This window comes from Sceloporus undulatus, chromosome 4, assembly GCF_019175285.1.
Source record: "Sceloporus undulatus isolate JIND9_A2432 ecotype Alabama chromosome 4, SceUnd_v1.1, whole genome shotgun sequence".
NCBI classification, from domain to species: Eukaryota; Metazoa; Chordata; class Lepidosauria; order Squamata; family Phrynosomatidae; genus Sceloporus; species Sceloporus undulatus.
In genome coordinates, this window is record NC_056525.1 from 238832120 (window position 1) to 238852296 (window position 20177).

Consider the following 20177-nt stretch of genomic DNA (forward strand, 5'->3'; position numbering starts at 1 on the left):
TCCATGTCCTAGTCTCTGGAACAGCAGAAAACAAGCTTGTTCCATCCTCAATATGACATCCCTTCAAACATTTAAACAGGGCTGTCATGTCACCTCTCAGACTTCTCATATTAACCTCTCAACTGTCTCTTCTCCAGGCTAAAAATACCCAGATCACTAAATCTCTCCTCATAGGCCATGGTTTCCAGACCCTTCACCATTTTGGTCACCCTCCTCTGGACATGCTCCAGCTTCTCAATATCCTTTTAAAATGTTGGTGCCCAGAACTGGACATAGTATTCCACGTGAGGTCTGACCAAAGCAAAATAGAGTATGACTATTACTTCCCTTGATTTAGACACAATAGGCCTCAAACAGATGGGCCAAAAGAAGCACTTTCAGACTGCTTTGGGGGGGCATGGTGTTTAGATGACACACACAGCTGAAGTAGCTGGAAAACATGCTACTGCTGCTCTAAGGGGGGGAAAGGCGGAATTAAAAAAAGCTCATTTTTTCTGCTCCTTCCTGGCATATGTGCACCTTCAACACTGCATATAAACTCACCAACGCCACAGTGATTCTAAAGGAATGATCTGTCCTACCCCTCTGCATATAAATCCACCATTTCAGGAGTCCATTTCAAAAGGACAGAGCCACCATATCCAAGTGGTGGGGGCAGCAATGTAAAGATTCGAAAATGTGACACCTCTAATGGACGTCAATACAACATACACAAACCAGACAGTCCAAGAGGGACATGGACTGAAGGGGAGGGTGAAGGGGGCATGATTGTACCTTGCTAGTGTCTTCAAGGGCACAGCTCTGCTCCAATGCCCTATCTCGGTGGAGGGCTGCACATGTGACTGTGTGGAGTTTCAAAAGGATGGCCATCCAATGGAAGGGCAGCCATCAGCATTTTATTCCTGTAATGGTGAGCAGGAATGATGGGGGAATTTTTTTTTAGAGTACCCAGTGATACAGCTTGATGCCACGCTGTGTGGTCACGAAATGCACACTCCAGTTGCTTTGGGAGCAGGCAGTATGGTCAGCAGAGACTCACCCCACTCTTGGAAAAAGCAGCTTCAGGCCACTCTTTCCTGCCTGTCTGCTTGACCTCATACTTCTACTGATGCAGCCTAGAAGTATATGACGTGATAGTATTTGGCATTCAGTGAATTATTCAGTGTTCAGTGAATTGTGACACTATTTTAGGCCCAGGACAGTCCTTTTCTTACAACAGAAAGTGACTGGAAGTCATTTCCTGCTTTACTAAAAATGAAGTTTCTCCTGGGCCTAAAATGTCCCAAATAGGGCATTTCAACATAGAGCAGGGAAAGACCTCAATCTGAGACCCTGAAGAGTTGCTCCAAATTAGGATAGCTCAGGAATGGGCAACGTGTGGCTGTCCTGATGTTCATTGACTGTGACTCTCGTGGTTGATCATTGGTGATTGTCTACTAGTGCTGCTGGGAGCTGCTGTCTAAAAATACAGTCAGCCCTTCTTATACACAGATTTTTTTCATACATGGATTCAAGCATCCACAGTTTGAAAATGTTCCAAAAAAGTATAAATTTCAAATATCAAATCTTGATTTTCCATTTTTATAAGGGAAACCATTTTTCTATGTTATTATATTTAATGGGACTTGAGCATACATGGATTTTGTTATCCACGGGGGTTCCTGGAACCAAACCCCAGCGGATAACAAGGGTCCACTGTATCTGGAGGGCCATATGATTCCCCATCCCTAGCATGAACAGGATAGTGCTTGATGGGCCTATGGTCCATGCTGTTTTAATATACATTTGGATAAACACTATACCATTGCTACTCAAAGTGGCTGTCCATATACTAGTGCTGGACCCATTGGCTGACAGTTAAGAAAAGTTTCTAGGTAAGAAAAGCAGATAAATTGACAATGTCATCAAATAATTTTTAAAAGAAATTTTAAGAAAGATTTGGATTTGTTTAATATATACTTGTAGTCTGAATCAGTCTTAGGTTTTGTAAAATAAACAGAACTTGTGTATGGTAGAGGTTTAAATGTATTATGATATAAAAGGAAGTAGAATAATAGCGGTATATATCCATCAGTTGCAGGGAGGAAAGTCAGTTGTGCATGTTAATTTTTCTTTAATAGCTTAGATGTGTTTATTTAGTTATTGTTCATTTGCTATTATTATTTGCATTTTAGTATATCTACTTAACGTGTTTGTACTTGTCTTTATGTTTAATAATATGGTTGTTTTTTAAAAAAAATAAAGGGGGGGGGGAGGGAAAAAGAAATATGTTACCAGTCCTGGCATACTGCAGAAACAGCTTGCTGTCTACCATATCAGATGGCTTAACAACCATTGTTCTACACCGAAAATACCTTTGTATACCAATGTACAGCTTTGACACGAATCCTATTTTTAACAAATCAAAAAATCAAAACCCACAACATCTCCAAGACATTACTGCAGTATAACACGTATGTTTCTGGATTGTTGTTTTTTATTTGGATCTGTTGTAATGCTATTTCAAACACAGTTAACAATCCATGGGGTCCAAAACTAATAAAAACATTTTATAAAAGACAATATACAAAAAGAGTTCAAATTATTTCATTACAATATAGGTTTTTTTTCCTTTGAGTTTCACCTTCTATTAATTATCAGATCTCCTGTGTAAGTTGTATCATCAGAAATTCCTTGTATTGCACAATGGAGTGAAACCTAACAACTGGTGCAAGTCTTCTTGAAAGCAACAGGTCCTCTTGAGTTTTTAAATAGACTTACAAATGCTTGCAAGGCATTTTTGCTTTAGAGCTGAAAAACAATGGGGAGAAAGATGTTAAAGTGTGAGTCTGCATGTACAGAAATATTATAGTGGTTTATTATGAAGGCCAGTAAACCTGCTACCCAGTTCAAAGCTGATTTGCTAACAGAAGTGTAGAGCACTTTGGATCCAGATTTCAAAATTATTGAAGGACAGATTTATTTCACCTTGTGGATACAAAGGTAAAGGCGAAGAAGAAGTTGGATAGGAATTTGTTCCACTCCTTTCTATTTGAGAAAGAAAACATTAGATTATGCTAAATGTAGGCTTCTAATGTTCCTTCAAGTTGCCTGTCAAATTACATGAATTACATAGGGTTTTTCTTAGGCAAGCAATACTCAGAACTGGTTTTGCCTGTTCCTTCCTCTTAAATATAGCCCACAGTACCTGGTATCCATTGGCACTCTCCCATCCACGTACTAACCAGGGCTGACCTTGTTTAGCTTCCAAGATCAGACAATATCTGGTACCTTCAGGGTATTTAAGCTGCCTAGGTTTAGAACAGCCTCACTGAAATCAATAAGACATAAGGGAGTCATGACTCGTGACTAGCCCTACTGATTTCAACAGTTCTACAGTAAATGTAACTAAGTCTGGGATCCAACATTTTGAAAAATACCCAACTGACCCTTCTACTTACTCTTGGAATAAGCTGTTCGTTTGACTTTTTCACAGACATACATTGCATTTTTCAAGAACCAGGAATAGTTTTCAATGCAGAACCTAAAATTGTTCATCAGAATCAAAAGAAAAATGGAGTAGTTCTCTGTCCTTGCATGCATGCACACTAAGCCTACAGTAACCATTTCATAAGTATACAGTCTCTTTATTGCATACATATATGGGACCACCATAAGAACATAGACAGCAACTTTCACTTCACCCTGGGGAACTGCACTATCACTTCACCATAAAGAATTCTCAGGGGGCAATTAGATTTATTTACATGCCACTGCAGTCAGTGGGATTTCAGCTTTTACCTTTATTTTTAATTATCCTTCCCATTTCAAAAGGATAAGGGTCACTTTTTCAGGATTCCATTCCATGCCTTACATAACCAGGAGCCCTTTCGTGCTACACAATTACAGCACTATGCTTTGACTTTAACTGCCATGCATCAAAAGGATGTAGTTTGTAGTTTGGTGAGGTACGAAAGCTATATCTGACAGAGAATCTAGCAGATATCTGACAGAAGAACACATTGTAAATAGTCACCCAGTGTTGCAACAGAGGGATCTGGAAGAGGGAAGATGTGAGAGGTTGGTGTTGAACTGGATAAAGGTCATTCACAACAAAACCAGGGATTGGGCCCTGAGTCGTCCAGACTCATCACCAAAGGAGGAACAGAGACCTGGGGAGGATGTTTTATTTGGCTAGTGCAGACAGGGTCCATGTCTTTTTCCTTACTTAATTCTTTTCTAACAGAAAATGCTCTCAGTTGTAATCCTTCTAACCCTCTGACTCATCTTGCTTGCCTTCTTCTGCATCTTTTCCTGCTCTGTAGTATTCTTTAGGTAATATGGCAAGCAGAGCTATAGTCCAATATGAATCCCTCAGTATCTTTGTGAGTGTGCCATTTTACACTTAATGACAATGGAACTGTAATGGAAACAGTAAAATTCATCATTTTAATACCCAGTCACCCAATTTGGAGGGATCCTTTTGAAGTTCTTCACCTTGTTAAAGCATTAACATCCAATGTCGACACCCTAAATTAAATTCATGATATTCAGTTCCTTCACTCAAACTTTTTCATTCAATCAAATGTCAGGGTTTCTTTAAAAAAACACAACCTTAACTATAATGATAAGAATTCATCCACAGAAAGAGAAAATACAGTTCCTATCTGATTTTTCTTCTTCCACATACCTCTGAATTATTTTTTAAAATGAGAATGGTTCTAATATTTACCTCATTGCATCTTCTCTTGAGTAGCTTCTGTCCCTTGAACAAAGGCACTGTTGATAAAATTTACACAGCTCCATCACGCAAGGGTTTATCTTTTGAACTGGGATAGATGGTGTTGTCATAGAGCTCCCTTTCTTGATTGCCTGTGGACATCCTAGGGAAAAACATAATCCCAAAGTCGCCTGTGTATCTGACATATCAAAAGCAGGGAATAAGACACTTTTGGACATATCTAAGCATTTATTTACAAAGAAGAAACACATCCTTTCATATAGAAGAAGAAACCCCCAGAGGTCCTTCAAAGATGATGGTAGGACAACACCAAGGGATTCTGAGAACTCATCCTTTCATGTTCCCTCTAAGGAGAAGCTTGCAGTGCTATGCTGTGAAAGAATTCCATTGTGGATTATTTTGGACAGGTTGATGCTTGTTATGGAAGCGTGCTTTCTTGACAAGCCAAAATACTGCAATTTGTGGAAAAGAAACTAGTACACCATTTCTTTCCCACATATTGCAGTATTTTGTGATGAAGTTGACCACAACATTGGACACTTCATGGGAAGTGTCTCCACTGTGTTCCATCCAAACACATCTTTCTTCTTTAGGTTCAAGCTGTAGATGGGAGCAGCAGTGGGAGCAGAGGGAATAATGCATGACATACATTAGACACATGAGTTGGCTATGTGTGTTAGTCATTTTGTGTGTGTTGTGTGCCTTCAAGTCATTTCCAACTTATGGTGACCCTAAGGTATACCTATCATGGTGTTTTCTTAGCAAGATTTGTTCAGAGAAGGTTTGCCATTGGTTTCCTATGAGGCTGAGAGCATTTGACTTGCCCAAGGTGACCCAGTGGGTTTCATGGCTAAGTGGGCAATTGAACCCTGGGCTCCAGAGTTGTAGTCAAACTACTATATCACACTAGGTCTCGTAGTAGTCATTAGCTGCCCCATTTAGAAGGAAAAAATGTGATTAAGCAACCTTAATGTGACTGGGGGTTTTATTACTTACATAATTGATTACATTTCAAACATGACTTTCCAAGCTCTGTGTTAAAAGGGTTCCTTGCAAAGTAAGATAATAAATTATAGATTGGAATGTCCAATTTGTGTTGAAGGTAAGAGAGGGTACAAATGCTCAAAGGGGTAACAACAAGCCACCCTATTGGGGTGGTCTGTTTCACATCAATGTTTGGAAAGGTAGAGGGGAAAAGAAGGAAAGAGTTGACTCAGTCAGGTGGGATATACGCATGGGATTGCAGGAACTAAGCAGAGAAGTGGAAGAAAGGGGTTCTTGGAAGTGTCTCATCCACAGGGTCGCCATGAGTTGAAGTCGACTCAAGGGTGGTTAACAACAACAACAACAACAACAACAACTGAAGGTTATGCTAGCCCAATTCCTTTTTGATTATGTTGTACAAGGAAGAATCAGCATCTCCCTTTTCCTCAGCTTTTCCCAGGCCACGCAATAGCTGGTGAATCCTCAATTTAAATGGCAAAAGACTGACTGAAGAAGAGAATCCTAAAACCTTCCTTATGCTGTCTTACAGCTGGTAATCATTGCCATTCTAGGCTTCCACATAATGATGCTAGCAGAATGTTATGTTATGGCAACATTAGATAGGGTCTCAACGCCTGTTTGATGCTCCCAAAATCCCCCAGACAGCATAGCCAGTGCAGTAATGTAGCCAGTATAAGGAGGTTTCTGAAGTATTTTCATCTGAAGGAGAAACACACTGACAGAACAGCTTTAGTGAAGATTTCCATGCTGATGTCTGAACAAAGCATCCAAAGGAGAAAGGTTAAGGTGGTGATTTTTACTGGTCAGCTGAAATTTGATCATAATGTGATGGAAGAACTGAAACAGGCTCTGTTATTTATCAGTGGGGTTTAACTGGCCATTTAGAAGTTTGGTCATTGCTTTCTCTTTCTCTCTTTCCTTTGATCTATATGCATGGCATTTTGACATGCACATATTTGTGAGTGAAGCTGACATCCTATAATGAAATGTTTTACATTGTTATAAAAGCTTTGACCAGCACTTGATTGGAACACAAAACTTGCTCAGCTCCCATGTATGCAACTTCTTACAGGTTTGTGCATGGAGGTACCCAACACCTCCTTATGCCAGTGGTTCCCTAGGTTTTCTCAGTGGTACTGTTAGCATACCCTAACACCACCAAAGAAAATCACTTTCTAATGGACTATCACTTTCAGGCAATACACAAATCAGTACTCAGGACCAGCCCTGTCATAAAGAACACTGAGGCAGTCCACTTCAAGTAAGAAAGAGGACAACAGCAAAGGGTTGGAGGAGAAAGTGCCTTTTGGTTGGCCTAATAAAGGCCAACACCACAATGGCTGTATCTGTACTGCAGAAATAATGCAGCCTGACACCATTTTAACTGCCATCTCTGGGAATTTTAACTGCCATCTCTGGGAATCCTGGGATTTGTAGCTTGTTTTTGTTGTGGCCCCAGAGCTGTCTGACAGAGAAGGCTAAATCGCTCACAAAACTACAAATCCATAGCATTGCACCATGGCAGTTAAAGTGTCAAAACTGCATTATTTTTGCAGTGCAGATAAAACCCAATGTGGGGGTTGTTTGTTTTTTTTTTTTTTTGGATTCTACCACAAAGTGGCAACAGTGTAGAAGAAAGACTGATGGCCCATCTAGTCAGTTTCTTGTACCTGGAATGGGAGGAATTGTGTTTCTTCTTTGCCTCAGACAGTGCAATATTTGGGCCTCCCTGTGACTCGGAAGTGGCAACACTTGAGCAGAATGGCTACATTGGCTGAGCTTGCTTGCCATGTCCAATGCTCCCTTTTCTCTGTAGATAGGCCTTGCTTTTATTTGCACTGCTTCAGTGATGCATTTGAAAACTGAGGCTCAACTGTACATTTTTGCAAACTCTCTTAGCTGTAATCTCTTTGGACAGGATTATTGGATTCCACTTCCCCACTCGCCTCCCCTGGTGCTTTGCATTCTTTATGGCTTTGGTTATGTTACATGATAGGTGAGGTTAGGGAGATTACTCCAAGAGTAATGAAATACTGTTGACATACAGCTGAGTTGTGGGAGGCTGCCATGAAATTAATATAAAATGGCATTTGCTGATGGCAGCAGCAATAAAGCTACTGTCTCTTCAAAGATACAGAGATAAAGTATGCAAACAGGTAGCAACAGTGGTGGCTGATGGCTTCCATGTCAGTAGGGTGGTGACTCCACTCAGGGTTTCTGTTTGAACTTTAAAGGAATCCTCCAAGATGCTGAAGCCTATCCCCCCCCACAAATCCAGTGACTTGAATAGCTCTTTATAAGTTTGGATTAAATGTGAGAGTGGGTTCATCATCCTTCCAGTGGCCACTGGTTAGCAACAGAAGTGGCATCTCATCCGTCAGGCCCCCAAGCTATCCATTTTTCTCTCCAGGATTGTTCCTAACACAGTACACAATGTTGGATGAGTCATTTTCTTTTAACCTGAGCTACCTTGCAAGATTGTCATAAAGATGAAAGGGGAGTAAACTGAATTCCTGGGAACAAAGATGACATTGAAAAGTGGTGGTATCCTAAACTGAGCATTGCATTCGAACCAGCATCAGAACCACCATTATTTGTGGCCATGATGCCACCATAATAAAATGTTTAAGGTCAGACCATTAGTCCCCTTGAAGTAAACAGACAGCTAGCTCTCCAGGTTTCCCTTACTGCAGATCTCAGGCATTTTGCCACAACAGCAGTTCAGTGGCAGTTTCATAGATGGAACGTATTTTGACCTTTGTTCTTTTATGGGTTTGACATGGGTATCTAGTTTGTCATCATGGTTGCTAACCTTAGAGAAATGTGTTTGAAACAGCAACAAAAGAGACAAGTGTCATTTATTTTGTTATGAATCAACAGAAGAATCAACAATCCAGATATTGGGGGGGGGGGGGGGATAGCTTTTGGACTACAGCTCCCCAAATTCAACAGTGGCCATGCTGGCTTGGGAATTCAGGGAGTTGTAGTCCAAAAAGTCACTTTGATGAGTATTGAAGCCATCTTATTGTAGTCTCTGACAATAGAACTCAAAAGGCAACTTGCATGCTGGATTTTTGTTCAGTCTCAGTGAATGATTTGGATCTTGGAGAGGCTTTTTTCTTGGGAGATGTGGTTATCCAAGTAGAGTGTTCCCTTATATGAAACTCTTGAGAAGGATCTCCTTTGGCAAAAGGAAGAATCCTGAAAGCTTCATCATATGGGTAACTAGATGCTCAATCATTTCTCTGTCCCACCATTTCATTACACCCACGCCGAGAAACCAGAGATAATGGATCATTTCCCGAAAATCTTGAAGAAGAAGAGGATGTTCTGGGAAGCTGAGAATGGTCACACACACTGTGTCCCTTCTTCCAGGCACAACAGGCTCATTCTTCTCAGGCTCTTCCGTCCATGTCACCTGTTTGGAATTAAATAACCATGTTCCAGTAAGCAAGCTAAGATACCTTTGAATGGAAGAAAGCCAAAAAAAGAGAGGAAAAAGTAGAGAAGAGAATAAATTACCTGTTACTGCCATTTCCAAACATGGAGTGGGGACATCACTTCAATCCATGGTTTTGTCCCCGAGACTCAGGACCAGCCTTCTGCTTCCAGAGGTATCATCCTATAAGTAGCATTTTGAATGCCTAAAGGGGCAGCTCTGTCAACTACTTTTCAGGCCCTTGCCTGAATGCACAATTGCTGTATGTATCATCTATTTAGTCACAACAATTATGTCAAGATTTCCTTCCAGTGAGCTCAAGATGGCACCAGTGATTTGGCCCTCCCAACTTTTTCATCACAACATCCCTGTCTTGTAAGTCAAGCTAGGAGAGTGTGACAGGCCCAGAGTTACCTAGTGAATTTCATGACTCCTTGAGGACTGGAATCTGCCTCTACCTAAGTCACAGAGACCTGTCACAGTGCAGCAATAGAGCAGTTGGACACCTCTTTAGGGCCACAACTCATTCCTACAGTATTATGCTATTTATAGTTTGATAAGGTATTCAGACTAGTCTGTCAGAGAGCTCTGATGCTTTACCAAATTACAAATCCCAGGATTCTGTAGAATAGAGCCATGGCAGTTAAAGTGGTGTCAAACTGCTTTATTTCTGCCGCATCGATACACCCCTAGTAACCAGAGCAATTCCCCATTCCCATGAGCCTCCTCCAGCACCATGACTCCCTCAAACTGCTCCTCCCTTCCACACACATATTTGGACTTAAAAGGGGACAATTTTCAGAGCAGGAAGCCTCCAAGATGAATAATTCTGCCTTAAACCCAGTCTCAGCTTTCTTTTGCCCCAGTCTCCCCCCCCCACACACACACATTTTTGTTGAGGGATGCTTAGAATTGCAAATCAGCAATGTATGGAGGATTGCACCTTCCCCAAACTTGTTTTAGCCTCAGTGCTGGCAATAACCACCTTTGTATATTAATTTCATGAAGTCATTTATACATATAATAATTGGAGATAGCCTTTCTATTTGATGGGTGCTTTAGTGCAAAACATCTTGAAGGTACTAAGGTAAAGGGGGCTGCTGAACATGTTCATTTCTGAACAAAGGTCCTAAATATAGGTAATCTGTTCCTGCAAGAGTGAATTGTTCCTACACATATCCAATGGTTTGACATGGTGTATGCACAAGTTTAAAAGATCCCATAGATGTCAACATGTGTGAAAGGTCAATCTTGGTGGGCTCCAGTTTTGTAGAGGCCCCCTGCAAGTTGACCCACAGTGCTCCTCTTAGGTTAGTGGGTGTGTTGCCTAATTTGGTGGTGGCAGTAATGGAGGACAGCAGTACTCAGATGCCTGTGAGTAGGGATATGACAAAAAGCTCACTGTTGTTTGTTAAACACAAAGGATTTTTGGTTTTATCAATGCTCAGCTCAAGTATCTATGATCTGAAATTTGCCACCTGCTCTCCTGAGGTGTGAGAATTTGCAGATATGGTCATTTGCAAAATGAGTAATTTGATGTTCAGGATGGTTTTGATTTTTTGTTTGTTTGTTTTTGCTTAAGTAATAAAAGTAACAGTGCCTTAATCATTCATTTTAATTATTTGGCAGTTTGAATTACTTCACTCAGCTGCAGGAGGGAAGGGAAAGAGAGAGCAATTCCATTCTAAAGATAAACACAGACCCGCCTTCCTTGTTAGACACTGTGGAAGCGAAAGACAGATGAGTAATAATAATAATAAGTTTTATTTATTTATATTTTATGGTATTCTCCAGTCACCATCAAAGGATCCATTATAGCTTCAGATCATAAAAATATATGTATGTATATGTGTTTCACATGCACCTGACATTGTACATAAGCACAATGCTGTACCCCTGTCTATGGGCCTTTGCCAAAGATCCTAAGGATGTATGTCTTCATGTCTTTCATTCTCACATGCATAACAAAAGCAACATCAAAACTTTAAAACCTTTGCGGATTGCAAGAATTTGTTTTTCAATTTTATAAAGAATGTATTTATTTGCATTTCAGAACCTGTCTATGAAAATTTCAGGAAGTGTTTTTGTGTAAACCATAATTTACAATGCTTTGTGGGTGGAATATTGTTATTGAAACATTAGGAAAATGTCCTAAAATGCACCACATCTATCTATGTATATCTGGAATCCTATATGGAAGTTATGAATGTGTAACCTAGAGTTACGTGCTCGTGACTGCTACAAGTTCAAAATCCCAACATAGATCTTAGTTTAGAGGATGTGTATAGACCATAAAAGTCTCCTAATTCCTCAATTATTAGGAAACAGCCATTGTGATCAATGAGATCTATTCCCCTGTTGGTTGAGAAGCATCTACCTGACAGTCCCACCTCCTCTCATCTGAACAATCTCTGATACAAGGGTAACTGTGAAAGGGGTCCTTGCTCACAGGAAGGGATGGCAATGGTGGTTAACTACTTCTTGAGTGATAAGGGAATAGATCCCTAACAATCACAAAGGCTGCTGCCTGATAAAAGGGGATCGTGGAATCAGGCCCACACTCGCTGCATAACCCCACAACTATGACAATCATTACTGCCATACAGGATTCTGGGCAAAGTATCCATCTATGCCTCCATCTTGTGACACTTGACTTTTCATTCTTATCCAAATTGTTGTCTCAACATGATGAGATATCCTTTCTCAATGAGATGAAAATTTGCTACCATTCTTTATATCTCTCAAAGGCACCTATGAGCATTCAATCAAGGACTATGATTGTAACTTACTACATTTACCCAGAGTTTGTGCTTGCTCTTTGTTTGTTTATTTATTTTGCCTTTCCTCATTTCCTGGCAACCTCATTTCAGAACTATAAAATGAAGCACACCTCTTGATGTGATTTGCCATGGATCACTATGACTTTCAAACATGCTTTTAACCAGCACTCTTCAAGGCCGGGTGCTCAGATGATGAGTCAAGACTCCTTTTTGTGTTAGATGAGAGGCTGTGCTCAGTTCCTGTATGCCAAATCTACAGGGAATGGAAAGTAAACTTCTGTCCTGTGCCTGGGTCCTTTTATTTCTATTATACAGCTGAAAAAACCCTGAAGCACAAGTTTACTTGAAATAAACAGAGTTTTGCAGCCTAAGGCAAATTTATTGATTCAGATGAATTAGCTTCAGGACTAGAAGCTTCATGCATTTTTAGTAGTCCCAAAGTACTAAAAGGAGCATACAAATGAACACAGAGTACATGGGTGTTGGGATGCATCAATGAAATCCTAGAGCCTGGAAAGGTTATTTTGGGGTTTACAGTCCTTGGAATCTTGCTACCATGATGACCGTTTCTGAAGCTTTGAAATATCCACAGTAAATGGATCTATAGGAACCTTTTTTTAAAAGTGGTATTTCCACACACACAAACATAGATCCACAGTGAATAAATTGCATTACAGGCCGCAGACAACTTTTTATAGTAACTGTTGTAAAGAACCAGGGTACTTACTAGAATGCACCTTCAGTAACACTCCAGGCCTTTGCGTAGATATAGGCAGTGCAAATAAAGGCACATTTCCTGCCACTGAAAGGAAAGAACAGAACATAAAAGTTCACAAGATCAAAAGATAATGTCTTCTGCTAAGTGTGCTTTAGAGAAAAATTCCCCCCAGGACTACTGCTGATGTCAAATCCTCTTGGTGACACAGCCAAGTATTATATCAGCATTAGTGCTTTTTCATATGTTGCACAAGGTGGTATCCACTAGCTCCTTGCACAATGGGGTTTTCCACCCCATGCCATACAATGCCAGCCAGATAGTGCCAGGGTGCATCTGTACTCCTGAACCAAACATCTGCTATTAGCCATAAGGAGGCGCCTTCCTAGATTTTCAGTGTAAGTAATTCGGCAAAGCTTTATGCTCCATCAGCATTAAACAGGTTCTTGGCTAATGTATGGAAGAATTTGTGTGTGTGGAGAATGGGCTGATGCTCTTCTTTATGCTTGATTCCTTTCAGATTCTGTGCAACTAAGTATTCTCATTTAGTGATGTAAAAAAAATTAAAATCTTTCTCTTGATTTCACAGATTTCTTCAAAATTTCACCTGCATTTTCTCCCTATCCTTGTTTTGTCTTGGACTGTATCACTCTGCTTTTTCTTTGTTTGAGAGAGATTATTGTTCAGAATATGCTGTTTCCTGTGTAACTCAACCACATGTGAATTTTGTGTAGAATAAAACTACAAAGATTCTTGTCAGTCCAGGAGTCTTCTCATCAAGGTTTCATAACATTTGGAAATCAATTTTTTCAACCATTTTTGAATATTTTTGAACTTTCTTTTCATCTCTGAACAATGCTTCATTATCCTATACTGATTTAAGCACATGTGCAGTTTCCCACAGTTTCACTCACCCTACTAAATAGGACTTGCTTGATGAAATCTTGCTGTTGGAGGCCTCAAAGCCCTCGTTCATGGTGATAAAAGCCAAGTTCCTATCCCTGGCAAACACAATTCTTTTCTCCTCCTTCAGTTTCTATCTCTCACTCTCACTCTCTACTATACTCTAAAGTGATAAGTACAGTCCTTTTCTTAGTCCTCTGGTGGACATTTACTCTAGTCAGCCAGTATTAGGGCCCCATTCCCACTGGGCTATAAATTGAATCAAGAATTGGATTATAGGATTTGAACTCATCTTTGATCCTTGTTTAAGGAAAATCGTTCCCATTTGAATCTGCGTTCGATCCAACTTTGATCAATTTCTCTAGGTAAAACCTGAATTAGTGGTGGATAACCCGGGTTATCCTGACACCACTTTTGCAGAGATTTGTTTTGCAGCTGCCATGTCGGATCCATGACAAACTAATGGGAACAACATGGGTGTCTGAATCAGGGGAGGAGCAATTTTCAAAGGGCTGTCCCAGGGGTGTCACCAGCTTTGTTCTCTTTCCTGGCATCCCTCTTTCACATAGCCTTTCCCTGGTGGTGTGTAAATTTAAAAAAAACAAACAGAAGAAAGATAAACTGGGTTTTTTTGGAGAGGAAGGGAAAAAAGAAAGGAAAGAGGAGAAGTGATATGGAGAAAGGGAGGCTGGCAAAAACTTTTTGTGAATGGAAAGGAAAAAGAAAGAGAGGGAAAAAACCCAAAACCCTGAACGTGGCTCCTGCATCCAGCCTTGTTTCCTTTTTTGAGACAGAAAAGGGGTGGCTGGCTGTTGCATATTAGGGTGGTTTGAAGAAGAAAGGGGGATAAGAAGAAGAAGGGGGGATTAGACGTCACTGTGACATCTAATTGGCTAAGCACTTGATTGACAGCTTTAAAAAAAACTGATTCCAGAAAGGCAATGGGAACAGGGAACAAAAAAAACCCATGTCAAAATACAATGGAGAAATATCAAGAGGAACGAGAACATGGATCAAGAAAAACTGAGTCCGTTTGCTCCCTTTTGTAATGGGAACGATGGACCTGATTCGAATACAACTCAGAAACTTGATCCGATCCAGACTCGCAGTGATATATGTTGCTTTATATGCCCAGTGGGAATGGGACCTAGGTTAGCAACTGTCAGCCAGAGGACTTTTTCTTTAGCCACTCCTAGACTGTAGAATAACCTGCTGGAAAAGATTTGACAGCTGAATATGCTACTCAAATTTAAAATACTGTAGTATTCAAGACCATTGTCTTAAAGCATGTTTATCCCAATGAATTTTAAATTATGAATATTAAAGATGGATTATTTTAGAATGTGTATGTTTTATTTGTCCTTTTAAACAGTTGCATGCTTTAATTAGTGTATTTACCGTATTTGTTGTTGTTCCTTGCCTCAATCCATGGGGAGAGGCGAGTAAGAAATAACTAAACTTGTTGTTGTTGTTGTTGTTGTTGTTGCTATTTCTTAGGCTTCCACTGGGCCAAAACAAAAACTTATAGGGATTACACATGAACATGAGAAACATTTGGTTATGCATTCAGTTGTGCAATACTGTCATTTAACACAGAGGTTGTCTAGCACAAACAACACTTAACATGTGCAGATGTGTGATATACAACCCCAATGTAGGATCTTGTTCAGAACTGGCTGCTTCCATGTGTCTGTGTAATTCAGGTATAGCTAGCAATGGCATTGCATGATATCAGGGAAATGCGGTTGCCACATGCCTGCTCATCAGAGACACTTGAGGACTCCAGAAGGGGATAGTGAAGAAGAAAAATGCAGTTTCCTGCACACATAAGAAGAAGTATTGTGGCCTAACATTGTAGGTTTCTACACTCAAAATACATATTCCAAAACAGAACTGCAGCTCTGTTTTCAGGTTAGTCTTTGATACTCCCCTCAAACTGGAAAAGTTGGAACTTAAAGCATGGCTGTTCCAAAATTACCCATTCTCACCATGACCAAAATTACTCATTCTCTCCTCCCATTCAGGTTATATCCTGAAATATTGTACCCATCCCCATCTCTCTCTTACCCAGCCATCGATGCAAAATGTTCTCACCTGTCTGCATTTGATGAAGGGGTTTGGTGATTTTAGAAGTGGCTGGCTGTGTCAAGAGTGTGTAAGTTTCCACTGCAGGATACAAAGTAGAAATATGTCAGTGTTTTTAATAATCAGAAAACTGAGGGTTATTTTATAGCACAAAGAGGTGTGCAGATATATGCTTTCTCAATCAAGTAGGGCGAAGTTAAGTGAAATGACAACAAAGTGGATGTTGTAAAGCATTGTCTTATTTCCTTGTCTTCCTGTGGGTTTAGTTTTTCTTTTGATCAGAACACACCACATTCTCAAAGCTATCAGGAATAACATAACGGCTCTTTGAACAAACTGCACTGTCTCCTCTTTTAGGTTTCTCGGGGACCTCCAAAAGACCTTCTCATTAGGGAAAAATGAATTTCATTAGAGTTCTAGGAAGAAAAGGTTTGGGTGCCACAGTACAAGGATGTTCCTTTTTTTACCATTCCTGGTTGGTGACGTAGACTCATCTGAGTCATGGCCAGGTTTTGTTTTGTTTTGTTAATAAAACAGAATATATCTTCTTTATTTCTTTGTCCTCATTTGTCCTCATTATCCTGACAATTCTGTTTTGCTTTTGCTCATACTTTGGTGGGATCTTACCGGGAAGTCTAAGCTTTTATTATTTTAGTATGTATTAATTAAACCTGGTTTACTTAGGGTTTTTGTTTTGTTTTGTTTTGTTTTTGTTTTTGCTCTTATTTTTCTTCGATGTATATATTCTGAGAGAGCCAGCATGGTGTAGTGGATTGATCATTGGATTATGACTCTGGAGATCAGGGTTCAATTATTTGCTGAACTGTGGAAATCCACCTTGGGAGAGTTACCTACTCTCAGCCCCAGAAAATCCCTTGATAGGTTCACCTTAGGGTAGTCAAAGTTTGGAAATGACTTGAAGGCACACAACAACAATATATTTTGCACGGTGTAGTGGTTTGGGTGTTGTACTAGAACTCTGGAAACCAGGGCTTGAATCCTATTCTGCCATGGAAGCCCACCAAGAGACCTTGAACAAGTCACACTATGTCAGCCTCAGAGGAAGGCAATGGCATACCCTGAACAAATTTGCCAACAAAAATCCCATGACAGGGTCACCATAAATTAGAAATGACTTGAAAGCACACAACATTATATTCCTGAATGGCCATCCAATTTCTCTGATCATTCTCTCAATTTTGTATGGTTTTCTTTACTTGATCATTAAAATATATTTTCTAGTCTTTTCAAATGATGGTTATTATTTATTGTTTTAAACTGATTTTGTTGTAAGCCACCCAGAGATCTTTGGATATAAAGGTTTAAATAAATAAATACTATCAGTATTACTATTACTATTGTTAGGTTGAGTCTCCCTTATCATGAATTCCAAAATTCAAATTAGGATACAGAACTCCTTGCAAGAGAGGTTCCATTGGTCTCCTCTCTGCTTTTTTTTTTAAATTGCCTGCAGACTGCTTTCTTTAAAGAGGGCTTTAGTTATACATATATAATTACTGAGTGGTGCAGAAGATTTTTTTTAATGGCATGTACTGTAGCTTTTACCTTGATTTGAACATGTTTTAATTCCATGTTTTTACTGAAGTTTTTGTTTAATAGAGCCAGAGTAGTATAACAGTTTGAATGTTGGACTATGATCCTGGAGACCAGGGTTCGATTTCCCGCTCGGCCATGAAATTCACTGGGTGACCTTGGGCAAGTCAAACTCCCTCAGCCTCAGAGGAAGGCAAAGGCAGATCCCATTTGAACAAACATTGGGGGCAGGGGGAGCCAAATGAACAACAACAAAAAAAAACCTGTGTCTTAGGGTCCCAATAAGTCAGAAACTACTTAAAGACAGACAACAACCACATTTGTTTAATGACTCTTTACCTTTCTGTATTATATGTGGGTGCGGCATATGTGGCTTTCATCATTCACTGAAAGCCACACCGGAAAAGCCCCTTGCGCACCCTGGAAAAAGTAATGGGGGGGCGTGCCCATGGGGCACACACACTCTGTGCTGCTGTGCACCATGGATGTGAGCCCCATTACATCTAATGGGGCTCCAGCACACATGGAATTCCCCTTACGCAGAGGGATCCAGAAAGGATCCCCACATAAGGGGAGGGCACATTGTATATTGTTGCAGGTATATTTTATTTTAATTTATATTTTAAGTCATATTGAGGGGAAAGTGGAATATGATACAGACCACCCCTTTGGGGCAGCCTGCACCCGCCCCTTTCCCCGACAGATTGGGGCCTCAGCAGCCACAGCGGCAACCCTGGAGGCCCTGATCTGATGCTTTTCTGGGCCTCAGAGAAGCAGCAAAACGCCGCTTCCCCGTGGCCTGGAAAGGGGTGTCCTTGGGGTGGGGAGAGAGAGAGAAAGGGACCACTTGGCCCCTTTCTCTTCTATATCGCTAGCGCAGCTGTGTAAAAGCTGCACCAGCGATACGTGCAGCGAAAGGAGCTCCATGTCAGAGCTCCTTTTGGCACTGCTGAACGGGCGCCACAAGTGCCCTGTAGCAGCGCAAGCACGTAATGACCGCACCGTGCCATTTGGATGTGGCGTGGCCATCACATCAAAATGGTGGCACCCATGTAGACAGGTAACCATCATTTTGATGTACGGAGTATGTGCTAGGGTTAGGGAGCGTCTGTAAAGGACGCTCTGAGGCAACCCTAGCACGTACTCAGTATGTGCTAAAAGGCCCATCTGGACAGGGCCATAAATGGAATGAATGAATGAAGCCATGATAAGTGGTCAATCAGTCACCTGAAAAATCTGCCTTAACCCCATGATAAAGCCATTCCAAGTTGGTACCCATCACTGCATCATGTGGTAACCAGTTCCACAGTTTAACTTCTCCTGTTGCCACACTGCAGAATTAATGCAATTCGGCAGTGTTTAAACTGGCATGACTCCATCCTACAGAATCCTGGGATTGGTAGTTGTTATGGCACTACAGAGAAGGCTATATATCTCACAAAACTACATATATCACTAATTCTGCACATGGGAGCTACTCCAGCCCCTTGAGCACTTTGGTTGCCTTTTCCTGTCTGTTTTTGCTCCACATGTTCTTTTCTAAAGTGCAGTGACCTGAACTCCAGTATATCCAAGATGATATAAAATATTCCCAACTCACAGGAAGGAGAATGGGACTTCAATGCATCCTGTCCTTGTTCTGTAGATGGGGAAGCCAATGGTGCAGGGACACCTGTTGCTGAGAGTGAAAAATGTTACCATTACCTCTCCATACCAATGCATCTTAAGTAAATTTGCACATTGCATGATATCTATGTATGAGAATGAAATATAGATTTACTATGATGTGGGCTTCTTCAACTTGAAATTTTTCTGAATTTTCAGATTCCTGATGGCGAGGGACAGGGCAAAACCTGAGCAGGTTTTTGCAAAGGTATTATAACATGAAACATCTATATTTGCTGTTGTTGTTGTTTAAATCAAATTGAAAAAGATCTGGTACTTCCCTTAACTCCAGAAAGCCTCAGACATTAAGTTTGTGAACAAACTTCAAGAATATAGGAAAAGTTCTGCTTGATCAGACTAAAGGTCAAACTATGTCATTTAACTGACACCATTTCAGGCAGAAAGTAGGCCTGTGACCCTAATATCAACACCTTTTTTCTCCTGTGTGGTTTTTAACATCTTTGCTTGTTGAAGAGGAAAGTAAAACTGTGAAAGCTTGCATAATATATTTTATGCTTTAGAGTTGGCCTAATAAAAGTAGCAGTGTAAAGTCGAAGGCTTTCATGGCCGGCATCCATAGTTTTTTGTGGGTTTTTCGGGCTATGTGGCCATGTTCTAGAAGATGCTGGCGAAACGTCAGAAAGAAACTCTGCTAGAACATGGCCACATAGCCCAAAAAACCCACAAAAAACTATAAAAGTATCAGTGTTTCTGGGTTGTGGATTTTGTTATATTTTTCTGCATGACCAACACAGCTACCCTTGAATACAAACTTTGAGTAAAAATTGTAATGCAAAACAATTTCTAATTGCCTTTAAAATACTTTTAAGTGAGTTTTAGAGGCATTCTGCTCTGGTCAGGCCCCACCTGGAATATTGTGTCCAGTTCTGGGCACCACAGTTCAAAAAGGACATTGAGAAACTGGAGCATGTCCAGAGGAGGGCGACTAAAATGGTGAAAGGTCTGGAAACCTTACCCTATGAGGAACAACTTAGGGAGCTGGGGATGTTTAGCCTGGAGAAGAGAAGGTTAAGAGGTGATATGATAGCCCTGTTTAAATATTTGAAAGGATGTCATATTGAGGAGGGAGCAAGCTTGTTTTCTGCTGCTCCAGAGAACAGGACCCGGAACAATGGATGCAAGCTGCAGGAAAAGAGATTCCACCTCAACATTAGGAAGAACTTCCTGATAGTAACGGCTGTTCGACCGTGGAACACACTCCCTCAGAGTGGAGTGGAGTCTCCTTCCTTGGAGGTAATAATAATAATAATAATAATAATAATAATAATAATAATAATAATAATAATAATA

At 40.4% G+C, this 20177-nt stretch overlaps 1 protein-coding gene across 1 annotated transcript in view; it reads right to left on the bottom strand.

Moving 5' to 3' along the window:
• Positions 1 to 2698: 2698 nt before the first annotated feature.
• Positions 2699 to 20177, bottom strand: part of HHLA1 (HERV-H LTR-associating 1) — a 36812-nt gene continuing 19333 nt past the window's right edge. The window contains exons 11-14 of the mRNA XM_042464468.1: positions 12672 to 12746; positions 4712 to 4862; positions 3441 to 3523; positions 2699 to 2790 (exon numbers count right to left, since the gene is read on the bottom strand). Coding sequence (XP_042320402.1) covers positions 2747 to 2790; positions 3441 to 3523; positions 4712 to 4862; positions 12672 to 12746 — 353 coding nt within the window. The 3' untranslated portion in view covers positions 2699 to 2746. The remainder of the gene's footprint in view (positions 2791 to 3440; positions 3524 to 4711; positions 4863 to 12671; positions 12747 to 20177) is intronic.